Source organism: Diachasma alloeum, unplaced genomic scaffold, assembly GCF_001412515.2.
Source record: "Diachasma alloeum isolate Michigan unplaced genomic scaffold, Dall2.0 Dall_scaffold_00269, whole genome shotgun sequence".
Lineage (NCBI taxonomy): Eukaryota > Metazoa > Arthropoda > Insecta > Hymenoptera > Braconidae > Diachasma > Diachasma alloeum.
In genome coordinates, this window is record NW_021680408.1 from 1,184,939 (window position 1) to 1,208,391 (window position 23,453).

General features: G+C 40.6%; 2 protein-coding genes across 2 annotated transcripts; one reads left to right on the forward strand and one right to left on the reverse strand.

The window, feature by feature from the left end:
- Positions 1 to 118: 118 nt before the first annotated feature.
- On the forward strand, positions 119 to 8,526 carry LOC107037710 (gamma-tubulin complex component 6). The gene is made up of 5 exons (XM_015256399.2): positions 119 to 422; positions 480 to 697; positions 1,008 to 1,654; positions 3,659 to 4,502; positions 5,873 to 8,526. The coding sequence occupies exons 1-5, from the start codon at positions 242 to 244 to the stop codon at positions 8,117 to 8,119; spliced, it is 4,137 nt and encodes a 1,378-aa protein (XP_015111885.1). The 5' UTR covers positions 119 to 241; the 3' UTR covers positions 8,120 to 8,526.
- On the reverse strand, positions 8,253 to 21,728 carry LOC107037709 (activating signal cointegrator 1 complex subunit 3). Its single transcript, XM_015256398.1, has 8 exons — positions 21,693 to 21,728; positions 21,113 to 21,554; positions 19,201 to 19,880; positions 17,499 to 18,105; positions 15,329 to 16,201; positions 12,086 to 13,723; positions 8,761 to 10,592; positions 8,253 to 8,464 (listed from the first exon to the last, which is right to left on the reverse strand). Exons 1-8 carry the CDS (start codon positions 21,700 to 21,702, stop codon positions 8,376 to 8,378), a joined length of 6,171 nt encoding a protein of 2,056 aa, XP_015111884.1. The 5' UTR covers positions 21,703 to 21,728; the 3' UTR covers positions 8,253 to 8,375.
- Between the last annotated feature and the right edge of the window lie 1,725 nt (positions 21,729 to 23,453).

The following is a 23,453-nucleotide window of genomic DNA, read 5'->3' on the forward strand; positions in this document are numbered from 1 at the left end:
AGCAAAAGGGGTTAGATGCAGCAATGTCCACCAATCCCCGCCCAGTCGACTGAATCCTCGGGCCCCAATTGGTCAGACCGATATGACCGGCGTGGAGAGGCTGCGCAGAGGCCTCTAGTATTTACAAACAGCCGTTCACCTGCAGTCGTCGTTCAATAACTTTATCTCCAATCAAAAACGCCGGAAAAACCATGATTCAGTGTTTAAAATGTCGAGTGAGTGCCTGAAGTAACGATAAAAAATGGATCTGAGGGCTGACAATTCGGATTTCTACGGTCTCGTGACGGATCTGTGCGCTGGCATCCTGGGCGATGGTCCACGAGACAATTATGCCAATAAGCGTGAGAAAATCCTCAAGAAAATGCGAACGAGGACCTTCGAAGTGCTCCTGAGGAGCCAGCCTTGTTCGAGCGACAATAATGGTGAGTTGGGTCGATTTATCCGGGAGGATTTGATGATTTGTGGGAGTTGAATTGCAGATAACCAACAAAATGAGGCCCTCGATCCCTCGGCAGAGCTCCTGAAGCACGCCTTCGTCCTCAGGTGCACGTTTGGACATGCCTCGAGGGCTGCCAAACTCGAGGAGGCTCTTGATGACCTCTTGCAGGATTCGGGGGAGATCAGTGGCTCACTTGACACAGTATTACAGTTTCTCAATTGCATGAAGGCTTATGGAACTGCTGAGAGGAATGACTTGGTGAGGTTTTAGTTGTCTGAAGATTTTTTCGTTTTTCATTTCGTAAGAAGTACCTTTCAACTTAGATTTCAACTACATAAAAATCTGACGAAATTAGGGAAAAGTAAATCTCATTCAATTTAATAAAATGAAATAAACAATGGATTATACATGACAGAAAGAAATGATGTGCAAAATAACCATTCGGAAGCAAATTCCTAATTTATTAGCAAAAATAACTATACTATATGCAATACAAAGCAATTTCCCACTTTTTTTTCGGCTGCCACTTTCTCTTCACCTAATCAAAAACCTCCCTCTCCGATTTCAGAACATTTTCCACTTCGGTGAGCAGAACCCCATCCTCCCCGAGCCTCGCACCACGAAGAGCACCCCCGAGTACCAGACCTACCCCTCGTCAGTCTTCCACCTCCCCTACAACATCACCACCCCCTCGAACCCTCTCCTGACCTTCTCGGACCTCCCCATGGACCCCCCCTTCAGTTTCCCCCCAGGTCACCTGGACCTCTCCACCCACGACCTCTCGAAGCTCTCTGATCTCACCCCCACCACCCCAATGCTCATGGCCAGCAACTGCTACCTAGTCCAGGAGGACCCCTCCGAGCACCCCTTCTGGGATCACATCCCCCCTGCCTCATCCCCACCCACCCCCTCTCACCCCTCAGCCTCCCTGAACATCCCTTGGAGCCTATCCTGCCCCCCAGAGCCCTCCCAGTCCCGATCCTGGGAGAATCTGGGAAATCCAGACCCCCCTCACCCCTCCACCTTCATCCTGGAGTCTGACGCAGCCCTCCACCACCTCCAGAACTTCCGGCAGTGGTCGTTCTACCCAGAAACCTCCGAAGAACCCCTGAAGACCCCAGACGTCAACCTCACACCGAAAGAATTTCTAGAGACAGTGAAACTAGTACTCCTGGGGATTGAGTCTGACGTCTTCCGCTGGAACAGCAAACTCGGGTTCGTAGTGAGATTTTTATTTCTGACAGGGGGTTTATGGAATCCTATCGTAAAAAGGAGAAAGGAAATCGATCTCGAAATTATGTAAAAAGTACACTGAGAAAAAATTACTTTTGCCAAGGAATCATTTTCTTGGGAGAAGAATTTATTTTTTGCGGAACGTATTTCTCCAGGCCAGTCATTGTCAAGGAGTCCAAGTCCATCTCTAAATATTACAATTATGTTCAATTATGGAATGATTATATTACATATGACCTTGAATGAACTCCATTGACAATTATTAACCTTTAAAATTATTTCAAATTATTATACGTTAGAAAACCTCGAATTTGAAAAAATTGAAAAATAATGAAGCGTGTTCATTCAAGGTCGTATGTAGCATAATCATCTCATTATTCAACGTAATTGGAATATTTAGAGATGGACATGGACCATCTGGGAATGACTGGCCTAGAGAAATAAGCTCCTAAAAAAATAAATTCTTCTCCCAAGAAAATGATTCCCTGGCAAAAGTAATTTTTTTTTCCCAGTGTACGGAAAACGTTGTTAAGGATAGCCAAGTAGGGGAGAGCGGGGCAAAATAAAACAACGGAAAAACGACTTTTACGCAATTCAAGCGGAAAAAAATTGGTTTCATCAACTTTTGTTTATTAATTTTTGTTATTGTGGGGAGTATAATTTTGATGAGAATAATAATTTTCTAGTCGGTAGAAAAGAACATGCGATGCGAAAAAATCACTGTTCAAAACCCCTGTATAGGGTAGCGACTCCCTTCACAGATGAATCCCACTCCCCTGTTAGATCTCGATTTCAACGTCCACTAGTCAGCTTGTCCCCTGACTCCAGCAGCCAAACTAAGACCTCGTCATCGCTGAGTCTATGTTCTCTCCTCATTCGAAACTCCCGAAGGTTTTTCATATATTTCTTATGTCGAGACGACAATATTTATAATTTTCACTAATTTTATCCACAATTCTCTTTTCAAGTAATATGAAATATTTCATCTATAATTCAATTGATTAGATTAGGGTGATTACGCTTTCCTTTTTTCATTCGATTGAAATTCAGCATCACATTTTCCATTTTTCCCCTCTGGGTCTCCCCCTGGGCCTTTCTCTGGATTTTGGATTTTGCTGTTCCATTTTCTTTTTAATTAATCCATTGACAATAGCTTCTTCCCTCAAAACTTTTCAATAATTTTCCATTCTACCGAATGGAAAATTATTATTCTCATCAGTACTCCCAATAATGAAGACAAATTTACGAACAAAAGTTAATTTTAAAAAAAAGTTGATAAAAAAATTTTGGTTTCCTTAAATTGCGCCAAACAGTCGTTTTCCACAGTTTCATTTTGCCCCACTATTTTAAAGATTCCAATTTAGTAGAAAATTTCCATCCGAAGATTATTCAAAAAAACAGTACAATTTCATCTTTCTGGACAATTTTTTTTATAGAGATGTTTTCTGTAAGAATTCCTCGACATGAATTTTCGAATTTTTTTCCACTCAATTTATCATCCTTTTTTCATTTGTTTCCTCAAACAATATAACTTGGATAATTGGAGCTGAGGAATTCCTACAGAATATTTTCGATTGCACATTTCTCGTCCCATTTTATTGAGGAATTCCATAGCTTAAATGTGCATTTTTTATTAATGTAAAGTGTCCACCAGAAGATGTTTTATTTAGATAAGTCGAATTTCATCGTTCTATACTAATTTTTCTATTGAGACACTTTCCACAGAAATTCCTTGACATGAATTTTCCACGTTTTTTTCACTCTGTGTTCTCCTCTGTCCTTAAAAAAAATCAACCAAGAGCCTCAAAAAACGTGAGCCTAGGAATTTCTATAAAAAACATCTAAACAAAATAATTTGCATAGAAAAATCGAATTCTACAGATTTTTCAAATAAAATCAACCAAAAACTAATGGAAAATCCGATAAAAATCAGTAGACTTCTCCATTCTCTCCTATACCACTGAATGACTCTCCAAATGCCTACAGATTCATCTTCAAATCCAATACAACAGTCCCCCTCTTGAGCAACGAATCCCTGAAGGACATTACCAACGAAATCACCCACTGGGGCACCTGCTTCAAGCTCCTGAGCCTCCTGATCCGGCCAGGGCCGGACTCAAACGGAAAGCTACGAGAGGAGGGCCTGATCTTCAAGGCCATGTGCACAAACATCGACGAGATTTTAATTCACTACCAGGCAGTCATCCTCCAGGTCTTTGGGGACGATTCCCCCCAGCTGCTGTCCCTCCTCCACCAGCTGGGGCCCATTGGCTGCCTCATCTCCGAGGTTGCCAGACTCTGCAGGTGCGACAACGTCCGAAGAACCATCATCGGTGAGGGAATAGGTCTCCTCTCCCACATCTACAAGCAAGTCACCAAGATAACAAAGCCCAACATCGCCCTCGTCTACTACTCTGTCCTGAAATCCTGCTGTGAGGTTTACTTCGAGTACCTGGAGAAGTGGATCTTCGAGGGGAGATGCGACGAGACGCACGGAGAATTCATGATCAACATCAGAATTCAGTACCTGAGGACTCGAGGGCATAAATTCTGGTCGAAATGCTACGGAATTAACAAGGAGTCAGTCCCAGGATTCCTCAAGGACCTGACTGACTCCATCCTCCAGTGTGGAAAGGCAGTGAGACTCCTGAAGATTTGCGATCCCAAGAACCCCATGTGCAATCTCTTCTCCAACTATCATCCACTGGTGAAAGTCTGTCTGAATGTGAACATGCTGTCCGAGCAGGAGGAAATTTGCCAGGAGTACATGAGCAGGGGCATCGAGATCCTGGGGAACGTCACCCTGAGCACTTCTTTGCAGCAGATGAGGGTGATTAGTTGATTGAAGGAATTTATTTCTGTGCTAGAATATGCGTCATTCCCTCAGACGTATGAAAAAATTTCGAAGGAAAACCTAGCGAATTCACTGGAAAATTCTATTGGATTTCTGGGGAATTTTCTGTCAGTCCTTGGCCGATTCTATTTTAAAATTGTGCAGCGTATTTGTGCGTTCTTTGCAGTAGAAATGTTCAATGGGAAAATGTTGAGATATTTTCGATGAGGAGATGTTTTCGGCAGAAATTCCTCGGGTCAATTTTTTCTTTTGTTTGATTTTTCAATGAAAGAAGATTAAAAACCGGGTAAAAAAATGGAAAATTGATGTCAAGGAATTCCTGTGGAAAATGGCTCAGTAGCAAAATTTGTGTGGAAAGATTGAATTTTACTGAATTTTTCTATAAAAAATAGGAAATAGTTTCTATTTGATTTTTTTTATAACAAAACGCCCATTAAAGCTGCAAAATTTTTCAATAGAAATTCAATAGAATTTTCTATCGAATTCGTTGGGTTTTTTAATGGAATTTTTTCGTGTGTGATGTTTTTATGAAAAATTCATGCCAAGGAATTCCTATGGAAAATGTCTCAATAAAAAAACTTGTGTAGAAAAAATGAAATTCTATTGATTTTGTTTATGAAATAGTTTCTATCGGACATTTGAGAGTCTCGAAGAATCCTATTGGAGTTCTATTGAAATTCTGTCAAAAACTTCATTTGTTTTTGCATCAATTCCATTAAAGATTATGCAATTGTACCCTATCTTTTTGTTAAAACATTCGACACAAAAAATCAATAGATTTAGATTTTTCTATACAAATTTTTAGGCATCAATTTTCCAAGTGATTTCAGTTTAATATTCAATCGAAAATATTTCATAGAAAAATTAATAGAATCCGATTCTTTTATACAACTTATTCTATTGAAGTATTTTCTATAGAAATTCCTCCGCTCAAATTTTCTGTTTTTTTGCTTAATTTTATTGATGAATAATTCCTTTTAGAGATTGAAAAAACATTCCTCAAATTGAGGAATGTGTTAATAAAGGTTGATAAAGCCTAATTTTAATGAATAATAGAAGAAAATAGAGTAGAAAACACTTGGAAAATTCATTTCGAAGAATTCCCTTAGAAAAAGTTATATAGAAATATAAAATTCCGCCATTTCTTTTATAAATCAGTTTCTATTGGACATGTTCTACAACAAAAGTGCAGTTAACTGCGGAATTCTCCAATAAAATCAGCATTTCTCCTAGAAATTCAATGGAATTCGCTAGTTTTTTCTATAAATGTTTTTCATGCCTAAAGTTTTCAAATTTACAAATAATTATCACGAATAGATTTCACCAATTTATCTCTCAATTATTAGGTAATGGAGAAAACTAAAGCTGACGTGGTGATCGCAGCGCAGGCAGGTGCCCTCCAACGAATCAAGAGGGGTCAGGAGGAGGCCAGGCTGTTGGTAGCTAAGAATAAGAGAGAACTCCTGGCGAATCTGAAGAACCAGGCTGAGGAGGCGGTTTCGAGGAAGGAGAAGGCTCGCGAGGCGAAGATACTCGAGGAGAAGCTGGAGATGGAGAAGCATGCTGCTGAGGAGGAGGAGGAGAAGAAGGTTCTGCTGGCAGAGGCCAAAGTGACTGCTGATTATTACAAGGAGCTCGCTGAGGAGGCGAAGAAGAGGAAGCTCCGGGCTTCGTGGAGGGCCAAGAGGATGGCGTTGTTCGAGGAGAGAGTGGAGTTGATCGTTGCTACGAGACATGAAGAGTCGTCAGTTGTCCCTGGGCCAGATGATGAATCCAGAGATAAAATGGATAACGATCCTGAGGGGCTCGAGAGTCTTCCAGACGTGTCTGACAGGAAGGATGAGAACAGCAATTCCAGTGATTCAACGAGTCAGAGGACAGTTTCTAGTGTTCAGGAGACGTCTACACGAACTCCAAGACCTACTGATCTGTCCCTAAAGGAAAAAACCTCTAGTAACGATTCCAAATCAACGAATATGGGCTTGGAGTCGATGACCACTGAAGCCATTCTGGAGGAAATCTCTGAGAATAATCGATTGTTGATGGGTTCAAGAACAGAGATCGCCTGCAGGGATGGCTTAGGAGACACTCTGGGAGGAACTAGTGAGGATAACGTGCTTCTCGATGAGGAGGGGAACGAGAGGACAATTGGCACGACCAGAGTCAACCTGAACATCAATCTTGATGATATTAGAGAAGACAATCCATCGGATAAAATCGATGCTCTTGATGGCAACGAAAATCGAAAGGAGATTATTGATAATCAATTAGCAATTTCTCAGGGGGGGCTCAATGACCTGAACGATGCGACACCCATGTCCTGCACCACCGACAGCTATCACCAGTCAGTAAGCTCATCGTTATTCTACAATTGCCTGGAAGTGGGATCCCTGGCGGGTTCCAAGAACGATTTCGAGACGCCAATGAGCCCTGAGGGCCATTTACCAAAGTCCGATAAGCAGAATCTCCCAGAGAGTCAGTCGTTCTTCAGTGGATTTGGGGCTGACAATGGCCCTGTGAACTTTGAGTCTTCCCTGACGATGGCTGATGTCGAGTTGATTGACAACACTTCGTTGCAAATTTATCTTGAGAAGTCGGTGATGATTCCGTTGATGGTTCAGAGTAAACTGGCGAATTCGGCGGTTATCAAGTGTCTTATTGAGGAGCATAAAATTCTTTCGCATCTGCAGAGTCTCAGGAGCTTCTTTTTTCTGCTCAATGGGGAATTCGCGAGGAATCTCACTGGCGCTGTCTTCACCAAGTTTTACGAGATTAGTTTGCCTATTGAATTGTTTAATTCTGCTACTCTTACGAATTTGCTGGAGAACGCTCTGCATAGTTCCCTGAATTATTCGTACGAGAATGCTGAGTTGTTGAGTTTGTCTGCTATTGATACACCCAGTCTGCTGACTGTGTCAGACCCAGAGGCACTCGACTGCTTGTGTCTGAATTATAAAGTCTCATGGCCTCTGAATATTATTTTCGATGAGATGCTGATGCAGCAGTACAGCAAGGTCTTCAAGTTCTTGTTGATGGTGGGGAGAGTTCTCTGGGTACTTCAGGAGGACTTCTGCATCTTGAAGGTGGAGAGGAAGGCAGCATTGTCACCCCAGTACCACAGGCTCCAGCTCTTTCGGCACGCAATGATGCAGTTCATGATTGCATTCAGCAATTATCTCACCTGCAGTGTTCTCCATGCCAGTTGGACTGAGTTCGAGAAAGAGCTGGAGAATGCCACGACTCTGGACGAGATCTACTCGACTCATGTCAGTTATATCAAGAAGATACTGTCGAGGTGCATGTTGACGTCGAAGGCTGAGAAGCTTCGTCAGTGCCTCTGCAACATCTTTAAGATTATACTGAAGTTTCATAATTGTCTGAGGTCTCACGAGTGGCACAAGGGGGCTAATGGTTATACCATTTCAAATTATTCAAAGTTGGAGCAGATGTACGAGGCCTTCTGCGACCTGAGGACCTATCCTGCTCATGTTGTTGAGAAATTAGCTAGCAGTGGGTATCAGAGTCATCTGACCCATTTTCTGGACTCACTGAATATAAATCCATTGTACAATTTATCAACGAAAGGAGTATAAATAATGCATTTTTGTTTATATCATATTTTTGTAATTCATTCAAATGATCTATTGGTCCTTCTGACTTTATATTTTAATGATCAAGTCTCTTGGCATCAGAATAGGAAACTCTTGAAACTGGAATAAAATTTCTGACGATGCTTCAATACAAATTTACTCCACAATTTGTCAACATAAAGAGTATAAATGATTTGTTTTATTTATATTACATTTATGCAATTGATTTAAGTGCAAAACACAAATCAACATTCGTGCTTCAAGTTGTTACGTTCATTGGGATGTCATACTGCTGGTCCATACCAATGTAAGAATCCGACATCAGGTAGAATGTTAACTGTGTTTTCCCTGGAATGGTTAAATTCACACTGTGATTATCCTGTTTTTCAAATAAACAAATTGTAAATACATTCACTCACTCGTATTTTAATTCACTAAAATTGGGGGAGGGGGGGAGTATTTGAATTTTTCCAGGCCGAAAGTCGACTTGGGCAAAATCGAATTTTTACGCCAAGTGAACGTTGATTCCGTATTTACTAACGATTCTGAGGTCAACGAAACACTCCGAGGCGCCAGATATGTCAAAATAAAAAATTTGAATTTCCACCCGGGGCCAAAGGGCCGGAAGCCCTTATGTCGATTACCTGGAAACTCTGGAGCTGTGAACTGCAGCTGATGAGTCCTGCCCACCGGTCCGACCCCAGCTATCCTCTTCATCGCCCACACCTCCCTCCCCTTGACATCTCCAATGACCACGAACCAGCCCTCCCCCTTCTCCTTCAAGAACTTGGGGCTGTGAACCCTCGCGCCACTGGGATTGCACCTCCTCAGCTCAATCAACAACGTGTACTCCCCACTGGCCCGTACCTCCAGGCAGTCTTCCCCCCTCCTCACCACGTCAATAGCCCTCACCTCGTCCCCGTCGCCCCCCTGCAGGCTCAGCCCAACGACCACCATGGGCAGGGTCTTGGCCACTTGCAGGATCTCCCCAATCTCCTGATCCTGGAACTCCTCCCTCAGCGCCCCCTGTATCCTCCTCTCATTAGAACTAGCAATGGCACAGAAAGCTGGCAAGGCCCTTGGCAGTTTCTGAAAAACCCTCAGGTTCTCCCTCTCCACATGTGGCAGTGTCAGCAGAGCAGACTCGTCGATCCACCTGGCCTGGATAATCATCTGCAGCAGCTGCATAATCCTCAAAGTACTGGACAACCAGCCCCCCTCAGCCACGATATCAATCATAGCCTGAAGAATCCTGATCGCCTGATCCAGAATAGACTTGAGATCAGTGGTATAATCAGTTGAGGGAAGAGTGGTCCTTGAAAAGTGGCACTGAAATAGGAGGAAAGCCTTGGTATTGGGGGAATCGTATGTCTGTGGCTCCCCAGGGTACCTGCACCTCTTGGCCAACTCCTCATTCAGAATGTCCTCATTGTGCCTGACAGGAAGCTCACTGTACTCGTGAGCGTTGCACAGGATCCTCAGGCAGTCCACCAGCCCCAGATTGTCCCTCAATTCCTCACTGAAGTACTTGATCGTCTGGTGTGAGAGGTAATAGTAGGAGGCTATTCTCCCCAGGGGCAGGGGACAGAGGCTCTGATCCTCGTCCTCGTAAGCCACACACTGTGACTCAGTCAGAACTACCAACGTCCCATCGACGAGATGAGAGAGATACTGGTTGACACTCGCTGGCTCCAGCTCGCTCAAGGCGTAATACTGTGGATTCTTCATCAATCTTCTGAAGAAATACGTCCACGTGAGGTAATCCAGGAATTGCTGCTTCGAGGCAATCGTCCCTGCCACGATCTCAGCGTTGATGTGATCAGGGAGAACCTCCAGCAGACTGGACTCCACGGGGAATGGCTCGTACAGAAATTTCTTGTAGAAGTTCTTTCTGATGTCGTGGACGAGGACAACAGCAACGCCGGAGTCGTCGAACTGGGGTCGCCCGGCCCTTCCCATCATCTGGAGGACATCGGTGATGGGCATGTCGACGTATCTCTTCGTCTTTCCGTCGTAATACTCGGTTCCTTTGATCACCACCAAGTGCGCTGGGAAATTCACACCCCAGGCTAGAGTGGCTGTTGTTATCAGCACTTGAATCTTGTTGTTGACGAATAGTTCCTCGACAGTCTGACGATCCTTGTCCTGGAGCCCTGCGTGGTGGAGGCCAATGCCGAAGGCTAGGGTCAGCTTCAGGTTCACGTCCTTAATGTTCACCACGATGTTGTCCATCTCCTCGTCTGGCATGTGCAACCATTGCTTGGGGTTGTCCTCAGCAGCGAGGTAGGCTATGAGGTCCAGGGCTGTCAGTCTCGTCTGCCTTCGGGAGGACACGAACACCAGGGAGGGACTTGATGGCGCGTGCTGCCTGATCGCTTGGAACGTTGGACGGTTCATGGTCGCCATCCTGGGGCAGTAGTGCTTGCCCGGGAAGCCACTGATGTGAACCTCCAGGGGAACAGGCCGCACCGAAGGCCTGGAATCAGGGATCGAAATTCAGCATTGGTTTATGGTGGAAAATTCGACTGCATTCATGAATTTGATGGAGAATTTTTCCCATACAAATTTCAGCCAATGGAATTGCACTATTCGACTGTTATTTTATGTAGTCAACACGGTATTCCACTGATAATTTTTTATAATTCCACTGGTAGTTTTTCATGTTGATATATGGATGAGAAACAAAAGATTTCCTGGTCGAGTAGTTTCTCGTTGGAACTGACAGGTGAATTTTGTCTCGTAGCGCAATTCTCTTGGCCGAAATTTGGACGGAAAAATTGTCTTTCGAATAGACTACCATCCGGGCTTCAAAATTAATTAGGTATTTTCCTCGAGGTTTCCTACATACAAACGAACTTGTCATGTTTTTCAGGAAAAACTTGACTTCTTCGTGTTTTTGCAACGAACCGATCGGAAAATAACTGATAATTTTGAAGCTCTTGTGGTATTACACACGAAAATACTATAAGAATCCTATTGGAGTTCTATTAGAAAATTATATTTGTTTCTTGCATCAACTCTATTAGAAAATACGCAACTTTTACGGGCGTTTTTCATTCTTTCGATTTTATCGATAAGTTCAAGAGTCATAGAAATGTTTAATGAAAGATATTGTGTGTGAATTCGTTGGCTCAATTTTTAAAATGTTTTTAGTTTGATTTTTTTTAAAGAAGAGAAAAAATAGAGTGGAAAAAAGTTGCAAATCTAAATAGCGAATTCGCTAAAAAATTCTGGTGGATTTCTACTGAATTTTCTATCAGTGTTGGGCCGAGTTTTTTCTGAATAAAAATGTTCAATGGAGAATATTCTACAGGAAAAATCAATAGAATTCGATTTTTCTATACAACTTGGGATATTTTCAATAGAAATTCCTCAGTTTTTTCGTTTATTTTTTTTTTAAAGAAAAGAGAGGAAACATGGAGTAGAAAAAACTTGGGAACTTGAGAAATTGATAAAATCCGATATTTTATGTAGCTTATTCTATTGAGATATTTTCTGTAGAAATTCTTTGACTCGAATTTTCTGTTTTTGCTTCCGAAGGGAAGCATTATTTTATTTGATTTTATTAATGATAAGGGAAGAAAAATCGAATGAAAAAAGCATGGAAAATTCATTTCGGAAAATTTCTACTCAAAATTACCTAATAGAAAAAAAAAGAACGATGGACTTCGACTGATTTTTTCGATAAAATATTTACCATTGGGCATTTTCAATTAAAAAAACGGGCGGTAAAACTGCGGAATTCCTCAACAGAATCGCCAAAAGCGGTAAATTGGTCATTATTAAACGGTAATGGTAAATCCGTTAAAAATCATCACCGACTGATAAAACCACGAATCTACATTCAAACTTTCTTAACCTGATTTCTAATGAATAAACCAGTGAAAATTACTTCTGAAGTTGATTCCCCGATTTCAAATATAAAAATTTCCCTCTAATTCAATCAACATACTATCTATCTCTCCCCACCTGAAATTGTACAATCCCATCTTGTCGATGTTGAGCCAACTGGCGAGATCGATAGCATTCGCCAGAGCCGTGGACAGCCCAACGATCCTGAGAGTCCTCTCCGTATGTGAAGCTATGAAGTTGGTCCTGGAGACGATCACCTCGAGAACCGGTCCCCTGTCCTCCCCCAGCAGATGAATCTCATCGATGATGATCAAGGCCACCTTCTTCACGTAGTTCCTCGTCTGCCAACTCCTGCTGATGCCATCCCACTTCTCCGGAGTCGTCACAATGACATCTGCCTTGGCAATCTGCCTGATGTCCGGAGTGACATCTCCAGTCAGCTCAACAACTCTCTTCTTCAGCTTCTCCTCGAGTCGAATCGTCCAGTCCTTCATCCTCTCGCGAACGAGGGCCTTCAGTGGAGCTATGTAAACGACTTTCCTGTCTGGATATTGCTTGAACACTCTGAACATGGCTACCTCAGCAGCAATGGTCTTTCCAGATCCTGTGGGCGCCCCCAGCAGGACATTATTATCAGTGTGATAAAGGCAGTGGAATATCTGTGTCTGAATAGGATTGAAGTGAGTGAAGTTGTAGAGTTTCTCGAAGCCAGGATCCCTCAGTGCTGCCACTGGCAGTGGCTGGAGCTCCAGGAGGTCCGTGTGAGGGGGATGAGTCTCTGGCAGCACCAGATCTTGAGGGTTAAGTGCCAGGAGCTGCTCGCAGCCCAGCCAACGATCGCTGATGGCCTTGACAATGTACTGGGTGGGATGGGGCTCTGGCAGTGGAATCGTCATCACCAGCTCCTGCCCTTCTCCACTGAGCACCATCTTCTTCGTCAGGAGGAAGTACTCGTGGTGGTAGATATAGTCAGTGTCAGTGTCCTCTATCCAGATCCAGAAGGCCTCGGAGCTCTTGCCATGGACTGAGTCGTTCCATCTGAACTCCGGCTTCAGTCTCAGTTTTATCCTCAATACTGTTCTGGTGATGGGTTGGATGCAGGCCTCCAGCTCAATCGAGGGAAATTCACTGCAGCATTTCTTCACGAGAGCTGCTGACCTCTGATTCCTGAGGTAATCGCCAATTTCTCTGACGTCCATCTCCTTCAAGCGATTTATCGTCAACTGTCTGTCGTTCATCTTCTGGATTATCTCCGGGCCCAAGCAGAAGTACTGCCTTAGGGGGGTCACGTGGTCCCACTGCTGTGCCTCCAGCATCTTCGCGATGTTCAGGAGTCTCGCAGCCATGGTCGCGTAGTTCTTCCTCAGCATCACTTCGAAGAGGGCTCGGGAGATCCTCAAGGCGTTCTGGATTATGTAGGCCTGGTCTGAGATGAGGGAGAAACTGGTGAGCTTTCCTCTTGAGAGGTACGTCTGGATGAGGATGTTCACTTTTCCGTGGATGTTCTCGGCTCCACCGTGAACCACTAGTTCACAGTACTCTTTGGTTAATTCGTCCAGCTCTTGCATCTCGTCGTCGCGGACTTTTAGTTGTTGGAACTCTTGGGCTCGACACAGCATGCCCAGGATCTCCGTCTCGGTCATTATAGGCTTGCTCAGCTCGTTGAAGATCTCGACTGTGTCGTATTTCAGGTAGAAGTGGCTGGAGGTCCTTCCGAGGTCTGTTGAACTCAGGTCTCCGGTGCGGGAGTTGTATCTGGTGGGGGAAAGGAAATGTTTTGTTAGAAAATTTCATTAAAGATGTTGGTATTAATAACGGGGAATCGATTGGTCTAAAAATTGAAAATTGAATGGAAAAAGCGAGTTCGCTAGAAATTCTGTGGGACTCCACTAAAATTCTAGGGAATTCTCGTTGAAATTTGTTTTTTTGTGCTGATTCTATGAGATATTTTACAAGAAAAAGCCAATAGATTTCGATTTTTCTATGTGAATATTCTCTTGAATTTTTTTCTATAAGAATACTTGGGCATGAATTTTCCAAGTTTTTTTCACTCGGATCCTGTAGTAGGAAACAAAACAAAATATAGTGGAAAAAACTTAGAAAATCCGCGCCCACTTATTTTTGATAGTAAAAATCTCAAGAGAAATATTCAAACCGAAAAATCGAAATCTATGAACTTTTTTGTATCAAATATCTAATAGAATGTGCGTAAAAAACAAATAGAATTTTAACGAAAATTACCCGGAGTTTTAATAGAATCCCCGTAGAATTTCTAATTCTTCAATATTAAAAGAATGTTCGAGTAACATTGATTAAGGTTTAAATATACTAATCGAGATTAAAAAATAATAAAATAATTGATAATCTAAATTTCGAATTGATGATGAATTAAATATTTAATAATATTGAACTCTAAATTTTTAATTAAGTAAATAATACTAAATTTCTTATCAGGAATTTTCGATTATCCAAATACTCGTCAATCTTCCTAACTAAATTACTGATTAATGAATAGTTCGGAATTTGAATATTTACATTGATGATTACTTCAATAATTAAAATTTAAGAGTGATAGTAACGAATTGACTATTTAATAATTTAACGGTGATTATAATTTATGGATATGGCTATTTTTGGAAATACGTAGGGAAAAATTTAACAGAAAAACCTAGCGTTTTTCAATAGAATTCTAATAAAACTTTAAGAGAATTCTTACCGAGCCCTAATAGAAATTCAATAGAATTTTTTAGAGAAAGCGCTAGTTTTTTCTATAAAATTTTGAATGACAGAAGATATGAACTTTTATCGACGTTTGGACCTCAGATTTTGAGGTCCGCCTCAGACAAAAACCCGTTACCTTTATTTCTCTGCAACAAAATTAGAATATCGAAAAATCGGCCAAAAACAAGGCTTCCATTCGGAAGCAACAAGGATCACGCACGAAAAAATTTAATAGAAAAACCTATCAAATTCGTTAGAAAATGTTATTGAATTTCTATTAAACTTTCTATTAATTTTTGGCTGATTCTATTGACATGTTCAATAGAAAAAATTCAATAGAAAAGTTGACAGAATTCGATTTTTCTCTATAACTTATTCTTTTCATTCAATTTTTTTCTTCTCATCAAGAAAATCAAACGAAAAAACTTGAGCCGAGGAAATTCTATAGGAAATATTTCAATAGAATAAGTTATATAGAAAAATTGAATTCTATTGATTTTTTCTGCTGAATATTTTCCATTGAACATTTCAACAGAATCGGCCAAAAACCAATAGAACAGTTCAATAGAAATTCCATAGAATTATCCAACGAATTCGATAGGTTTTTCTATTAAATGTTTTCGTCCGTGATATACACACCTAATCATCTTCGCCTTATCCAGGTGCTTAGCAGCCGTATCAATCAGCTGCCTTCGTTTCTTGTCCAGATTAGGATCCTCCAGAACATCCTGACACAGCATTCCATACGGAATGGGATTGAGCCTCATCCTCACGAACAGGTACGTGTACCCGAGCCACTCAACAGCCTCCTCCACATTGGAGATGGTCCCCAAGGCGATCTCGGCATTGAGATTGTCCGGCAGATACGTGATGAAGCTGCTCTCAATGGGGAACTGATTAGTCAGCAGCGACAGGTAATGCGAGAGCTTATTGTGTGACGTGATGATGACAGCGTGTCCAGAGGTGTCAAACTGCGGTCTCCCCGCGCGTCCGAATATCTGCAGAACATCGAGAATCCCCAGATCGATGAACGAGCCATGTTTGGAGTCGTAGATCTCAGTTCCCTTGATGATGACAGCGTGCGCAGGGAGATTGACCCCCCAAGCAAGCGTTGAAGTGCAGACTAGAACCTTGATGGATCCCTGACTGAAGGCCTTCTCCACCATGTTCCTGTCCGACCTGAGCATCCCTGCGTGGTGCACTGAGAACCCGTAGGAGAACAGCTCCCCCAGGTACTTGTTCCTGGAGCTGGTGAAGGCCTTCTGCGTCAGCTTTGAATCGGCGTCAGGCTTGAACAGCTTGATGGTGTCATTCTGCTGCGCCAGCTCCTTGATCTTCGTGGCAGTCCTCACAGTGGCATTCCTGGCGTGCACGAAGACCATCACCTGGTGCCCCTTCCTCACCATGTCCACGACCTGCTGATAGCAGACAAGATCCATATCCTGAATTTGCTGCATCGGTTTCGTTGACTTGACTCCGATAAACGTTTGACTGAGGGGGACTGGACGAAACCTGTGGGACGGATTCATTTTAACGAGTTGAATGAATGAAGAGAGGAGGCGAACGTAATTGTCGTTTTGCATAAGTTTGATTATAATTATACTGTTTAATTGGGAAGTTATCCCATGTGCGAAGAAATTTAGTTGGAAAATGTAGAGAATTCGGTAGACAATAATGTTGGATTTCTGTTGAACTGTCTACTGGTTTTTTAAATATTTTTTATTGGAATTTCTCGAGTTTTTTGGTTCATTTTTTAAATAAAAATGAGAAAAAAACATGGAGAAAAAAAAAGAAAAATTCATGTCGCGAAATTTCCATAAAAAAAAGTAATAGAATTCAATTTTTCTACAACTTAATCTATTGCGATATTTCCTATCGAAATACAATAAAATCGAAGAAAAAAATAATAAGAAGAATAAGAAGAAAGAAATAATCCTAAAAATCGACATCTCTACAATCGAAAAACTCACGTGAAAGTTATATAATTTTTAAAGGAATCAAGTAAACTTCTCTAATAAAATTCTAATAGAACTCCAATAGAATCGGGGATAGCCATATTCATAAATCATAATTATCGTTAAATTTTGAAGCCGTCAATTGATTAACATCACTCTGAAATTTTTAACGATTCAGGTAATCATCAATTTAAATATTCAAATTCTGAATTATTTGATTAATCAATAATTTAGGTAGGAAGATTGATGATTATTTGGTTAATCGAAAATGTGTTTTACGAAATTAGAATTATTTACTTAATCGAAAATTTACAGTTCCATATTATCAAATAATTAATTCATCATCAATCGGAAATTCAACAATATTAATATTATACTATTTTTTAATTTTGATGAATATATTTCAATAGCGAAGGGTCGAAACGGTTCAAGTCGATTTATCTCCCAGTTGGGTGTTTGAGGAATATTTCCGAATCTAAGGGAGATAGCGAAATTTTTGTAATCACATTTGTCGTAGCTCTCAATCAGCTCTACAAAAAAGGTTATGATAAAAATTTTGCTATCTCCCTTAGATTCCGAGATATTCATTGAAAACTGACCAATAGTCAAAATTGACTTGTACCGTTTTACGACTTCGCTACTGATTTAAACCCTTATAAATGTAAGTCGAAAATCCTTTTAATATTGAAGAAATCCCTGATAATATTATAATACTCATGGCCATCCCTGAATAGAATTATTGTAGAATTCCAATAGAATTTACAAAGAAAATCATTTAAGATAAGATATTTAATGTAATAAAATGTAATACAACATTACCAGACTTATTATAAATAACAAAGCTCCTCTCTCACCTGTGATCAAAATAGAAGAGCCCTTTCCTGGGGTTCACCCTGAGGAACCTAGCAACATCTACGTAATTCGGTAGTGTTGCTGACAGCCCAACGATCCTGATCATCCTCTGGGTGGATTCAACCTGTCTCAAAGTCCTCGCCACCAAAGCCTCTACGACTGGACCCCTGTCCCCGTGGAGCAGGTGAACCTCGTCGATGATCAGGAGTTTAACAATGCTCGTCAAAGCAATGTCCCCAGTCCCCTTTCTCGTCACGACGTCCCACTTCTCTGGAGTTGTCACGATCATCTGGGTCTGCTGGAGCTCTGTTTTAGTCAGCTGCATGTCCCCCGTCAATTCCCTGACTGTGACCCCCAGGCATCCAAGACGTTTGTTGAAGCTAGCTGTCATCTCCGCAGCCAGGGCCTTCATCGGGGCTATGTAAACGATTTTAAATTCGTTCTTCTTCAGGATTCCGTTCTCCAGGTGGAGCTTCAGCTGATGGACCACTGAGAGAAGAGCAACGTTCGTCTTTCCAGCACCAGTGGGTGCACAGATCAAGAGGTTCTCGCCACTGTTGTAAGCTGCGTTGAAGACTGTCGACTGGATTCTATTCAGTTCTTTTACTCCTGAAACAAGCACCGACAGACAATATTATTTCACTAATTTTAATGAATTTGTAGAATGCGTTCTCGACCATATTTTCAAATTATTAATATTTCTTTGGGCCATGTTCCGGTTAGATCTCTTTTGAGCTTTCTATTAGTGTTTGGCCGATTCTATTGACGTATTCAATAGAAAATATTTTACAGAAAGGTCAATAGAATTCGATTTTTTTACAGACCTTATTCTATTGAGATATTTTCTAAAGAATTGCCTGGGCTCAAATTTTTCAAGTTTTTTTGGTTTGATTTTCTTGATGAAAAAAAAGAAAATAGAAAGAAAAGAAATATTGAGCGTAGGAAATTCTATAAAACGTATCTCAATAGAATAAGTTATGCAGAATAATCGAATTCTATTGACTTTTCCTGTAGGAGATTTTTTAATGAACATTTCAAAACAATTCCTGTCTGTCATTTTCATTAAAAAAACGCACAGTGGACAATATTATTTCACTAATTTTAATGAATTTGTAGAATGCGTTCTCGACCATATTTTCAAATTATTAATATTTCTTTGGGCCATGTTCCGGTTAGATCTCTTTTGAGCTTTCTAATAGTGTTTGGCCGATTCTATTGACGTATTCAATAGAAAATATTTTACAGAAAGGTCAATAGAATTCGATTTTTTTACAGACCTTATTCTATTGAGATATTTTCTATAGAATTGCCTGGGCTCAAATTTTTCAAGTTTTTTTGGTTTGATTTTCTTGATGAAAAAAAAGAAAATAGAATGAAAAGAAATATTGAGCGTAGGAAATTCTATAAAACGTATCTCAATAGAATAAGTTATGCAGAATAATCGAATTCTATTGACTTTTCCTGTAGGAGATTTTTTAATGAACATTTCAAAACAATTCCTATCTGCCATTTTCATTAAAAAAACGCGCAGAGGAGCAGTAGAATTCTTCAATAGAATCGACCAAAACCTAATAGAATTTTCAATAGAAGTTCAACAGAACTCCAACACAATCTTTCACCGAATTCACTAGGTTTTTCTCTAGAAAATTTTTGTGCGTGATAAACCAGCAAAGATACAATAATCTGAATTTTCTTATTCCTGACCTGAAAACGCCATTTGGCCGATCTCATCTAGTGTGGAGATCTTTATTGGAGTGTACGTGAAGTCAAGATCATTACTGGAGACTGGTATCAGGACCTCTTCATACAGTGGCGAGTCCTTTCGTGTCACGTTTTCAGGGAGCATGAGTTTCTGTTCCGAGACGAACCCTGGAATTCTCTTGGAGTCCTTCTGGCAGTCGAAAACGAAGGGATATTTTTCGGTGGTGCTCGTCACTGCGAGGAATCTCTGCTTCACTGGCGCCAAGATCGGTGCCTGCGAGGCTTGTAGAGCCAGTTGACGTTTTAGTCTCAGAGTCAAGGGGTCAAAGTCGTCATCAGAGCCCTCGCCGTTCTGCTCGAACTTGTTGGAGGCCTTCAGGTACTTCTTCTCTTCCTTCCTAACTTGCTTCAAGAGCTCCTTCTCCTTTTGAGACCGCACGATCACCTGGCAGCTCAATTCGGGGCGTTTTTCGGGTTTTAGGGGTCCCCCAGCTTTCGAGAGTTGCTTCTGGGTTGTGAAGAACTTCTCGACGTTGTCGCGGTGCTTCAGGATGTAGCTGATGAAGTCCAGTTGGTCGCAACCGAGGAGATCGTAGAGGTCTCCCTGGGCGTTTGTCCTGGAGTTCTTCAGGCAACTCTCGATCATCGTACAGAACTGCTCGAAGGACGTCTCTGTGGAGTACCTGTTGCGATGCAAGGAGTCTTTTTAATTATAGTAAGAGGCTTAATTACACTGAGAGAAAAAATTCAGGAGCGAAGTGGTAAAACGGTTCAAGTCGACTTATCTCTCAGTTGAGTTTTTGAGGAATATTTCCGAATCTAAGGGAGATAGCGAAATTTTCATAATCATATTGTCTGAAACGTAGCTATATATCTATTAGTTAAACGGTCGGTTCTACCGACAATCCTTGAGCACCACCAAGAATCTTCGGTTGAGCGGTCAAACGATCGCGAAAACCCCAAAATTCAGTACATCATCAGCCTTTGTAGAGTCAACGTGTTGTGTCGTTGAAAGTACATCACCGGCGCATCACGTGGAAGTACAACACCTTCTCAAATTCAGTGAATTATCAGAGACAATTGTCAAGGACAATTAACAGTTATTTAACAATTCAGTACATCAATCGCTGTAATTATAATTCAAGACGCTCAACAACCAAGTTCAAACCAAAATGTAAATTTTACGGTTAACGAAGTGGTTCGATTCCACTAAAATATAGTGACATTTTATAATTCAGTGCTTTAATTAATTTCCGGCCTATCCTGAAACAACACCTCCCACATCCCCCCTAAAATTAGATCCTCATCTCAAACACATATTTTTTGTAGGTCTCAATCGGCTCTACAAAAACGGTTGTAATAAAAATTTTGCGATCTCCCTTCGATTCCGAGATATTCATTGAAAACTGGTCAATAGTCAAAATTGACACAACTTTATCTATTGAGTCATTTTCTATACGAATTTTTCGACATGAATTATCTAAATTATATCCACTCTATTTTCCCCCTCTTTTCATTAAGGGGAAACGGAACCCCTGCGTTTATATAAATCTTTAGAATTGTGTTTTCTCCTGCAATTATTATTTTTTATTCATTAAACTACTTCATTGACTCAACAATGCGATAATCGAGTCGATAAAGTAATTTCATAAATAGAAATTAATAATTGTAGGAGAAAACACAATTCTAAGATTTGATGTAGACAAAGGGGTTCCGTCTCCCCTTAAAAAAAAGAATCACAAAAAATTTAGAAAATTTCAGATGAGGAATTAATAGAGATAGAAAATATAGAATAGAAAATAGAATAGAAAATATCTCAATAGAATAAGCTGTATAGAAAAATTGAATTTTATTAATGAAGCTCTCCTTCATATCAAACTTATTATAATTCAAGAAATTTTTGAGTGAACAGTACCTCCTGTGGGACTCCTTGATGTACTTGAGGAAGTCCTTGTGGTGGAACTCGTTGGGTTCCTTCTGGGAACCTGTGTAGACCATTGTGAACCTCTTGGGGGCGGTTATTGAGACGGCCTGCGTCATATTGGAGAGGAGAAGAATGTCCTCGGGGGAACAGCGTCTCATTGGGGTGTAGGGGATCCTCGAACCGAAGGCCTTGGGGTTCAGGGAGGGCTCGCTGAAGTCGTCGAAGAGGGCCAGCTCGTCCTCGGTGAGCATCGATTGGATGAGAGATACTGCGTCCATTATTTTTCGAACTGTTTTTACATCCGAAGTACCTAGGAGGGCGTTTATCTGGTGGAAATCCTTGTTGGTTGGCAGGTTCTTCAGGGGCATCAGGCGACGAACGATGTCCAGGGACAGCTGGTCCGTGATTACGGAGGAGTTGGAACACAGGTCACCTGGAAATATAGGGAATTCATTGATTGAGGGAATTCATTGAATTCATTGAATCCTCTTAAATGCCTCACAAAAAATCCTAAAAACCGTAAAGAGTCAAATTTCCCATTCCACCTGATAATTTGACATAATCAACTCACTGCAGCACATTCCGACCAGCTGATGTACCTCTGACAATCGAGCCTGGACATCCCCAGGGAGGCTCTTGCAGAGCAGAAGAAATATCGAACTCTATCGATTTTTTGTTAGAATATTTTGCATTGAACATTTCTGTTGCAAAAACTAATGGAAATCCAATAGAAGTTTCGAGCGAATTCGTTGTTTTTAACAATGAATTAGTATTTTTTATGAACAATCAGTTCTTTTCTGATACAAAATAATCAATTGACAAGGAAATAATAAAAACATTGATCAACATGTTTAAAAATCTTGCTTAAAATATAAACAAAACCATTAAATAAATAAAAATCAGTGTCTCAGGTTTCTCAATAAATGAAACTTTCCTTCATATCAAATTCATTATAATTTTAGGATGAACAGTACCTCCTGTATGACTCTTTAAGGTACAATTAAATTCTTCATGATGAAAAATTCTTGATCAAATTCTACGATTCGAATAAATCAGGTCATTAAAGCCTCAAAAAATCCCTTCGAAATGAAAAAAAATGGAGATTGACTCTTTTCTCCCCCATTCTCTTCAATCCCTAAACTCCTAGGATCCAATTCGATCGAGTAATTGCAATTACTTATGCAACAATTGATTACCACTCAAGAATTAATCGAAAGCCGTCTGAAATTAAAAAATTAATATTCCTCGCCCGAAAAGTCCCGCAATTCTCCTCCCAATAACTCCCACTGATTCTCACAAAAAATCCTAAAAACCGTAAAGAGTCAAATTTCCCATTCCACCTGATAATTTGACATAATCAACTCACTGCAGCACATTCCGACCAGCTGATGTACCTCTGACAATCGAGCCTGGACATCCCCAGGGAGGCTCTTGCAGAGCAGAAGAAATATCGAACTCTATCGATTTTTTGTTAGAATATTTTGCATTGAACATTTCTGTTGCAAAAACTAATGGAAATCCAATAGAAGTTTCGAGCGAATTCGTTGTTTTTAACAATGAATTAGTATTTTTTATGAACAATCAGTTCTTTTCTGATACAAAATAATCAATTGACAAGGAAATAATAAAAACATTGATCAACATGTTTAAAAATCTTGCTTAAAATATAAACAAAACCATTAAATAAATAAAAATCAGTGTCTCAGGTTTCTCAATAAATGAAACTTTCCTTCATATCAAATTCATTATAATTTTAGGATGAACAGTACCTCCTGTATGACTCTTTAAGGTACAATTAAATTCTTCATGATGAAAAATTCTTGATCAAATTCTACGATTCGAATAAATCAGGTCATTAAAGCCTCAAAAAATCCCTTCGAAATGAAAAAAAATGGAGATTGACTCTTTTCTCCCCCATTCTCTTCAATCCCTAAACTCCTAGGATCCAATTCGATCGAGTAATTGCAATTACTTATGCAACAATTGATTACCACTCAAGAATTAATCGAAAGCCGTCTGAAATTAAAAAATTAATATTCCTCGCCCGAAAAGTCCCGCAATTCTCCTCCCAATAACTCCCACTGATTCTCACAAAAAATCCTAAAAACCGTAAAGAGTCAAATTTCCCATTCCACCTGATAATTTGACATAATCAACTCACTGCAGCACATTCCGACCAGCTGATGTACCTCTGACAATCGAGCCTGGACATCCCCAGGGAGGCTCTTGCAGAGCAGAAGAAATATCGAACTCTATCGATTTTTTGTTAGAATATTTTGCATTGAACATTTCTGTTGCAAAAACTAATGGAAATCCAATAGAAGTTTCGAGC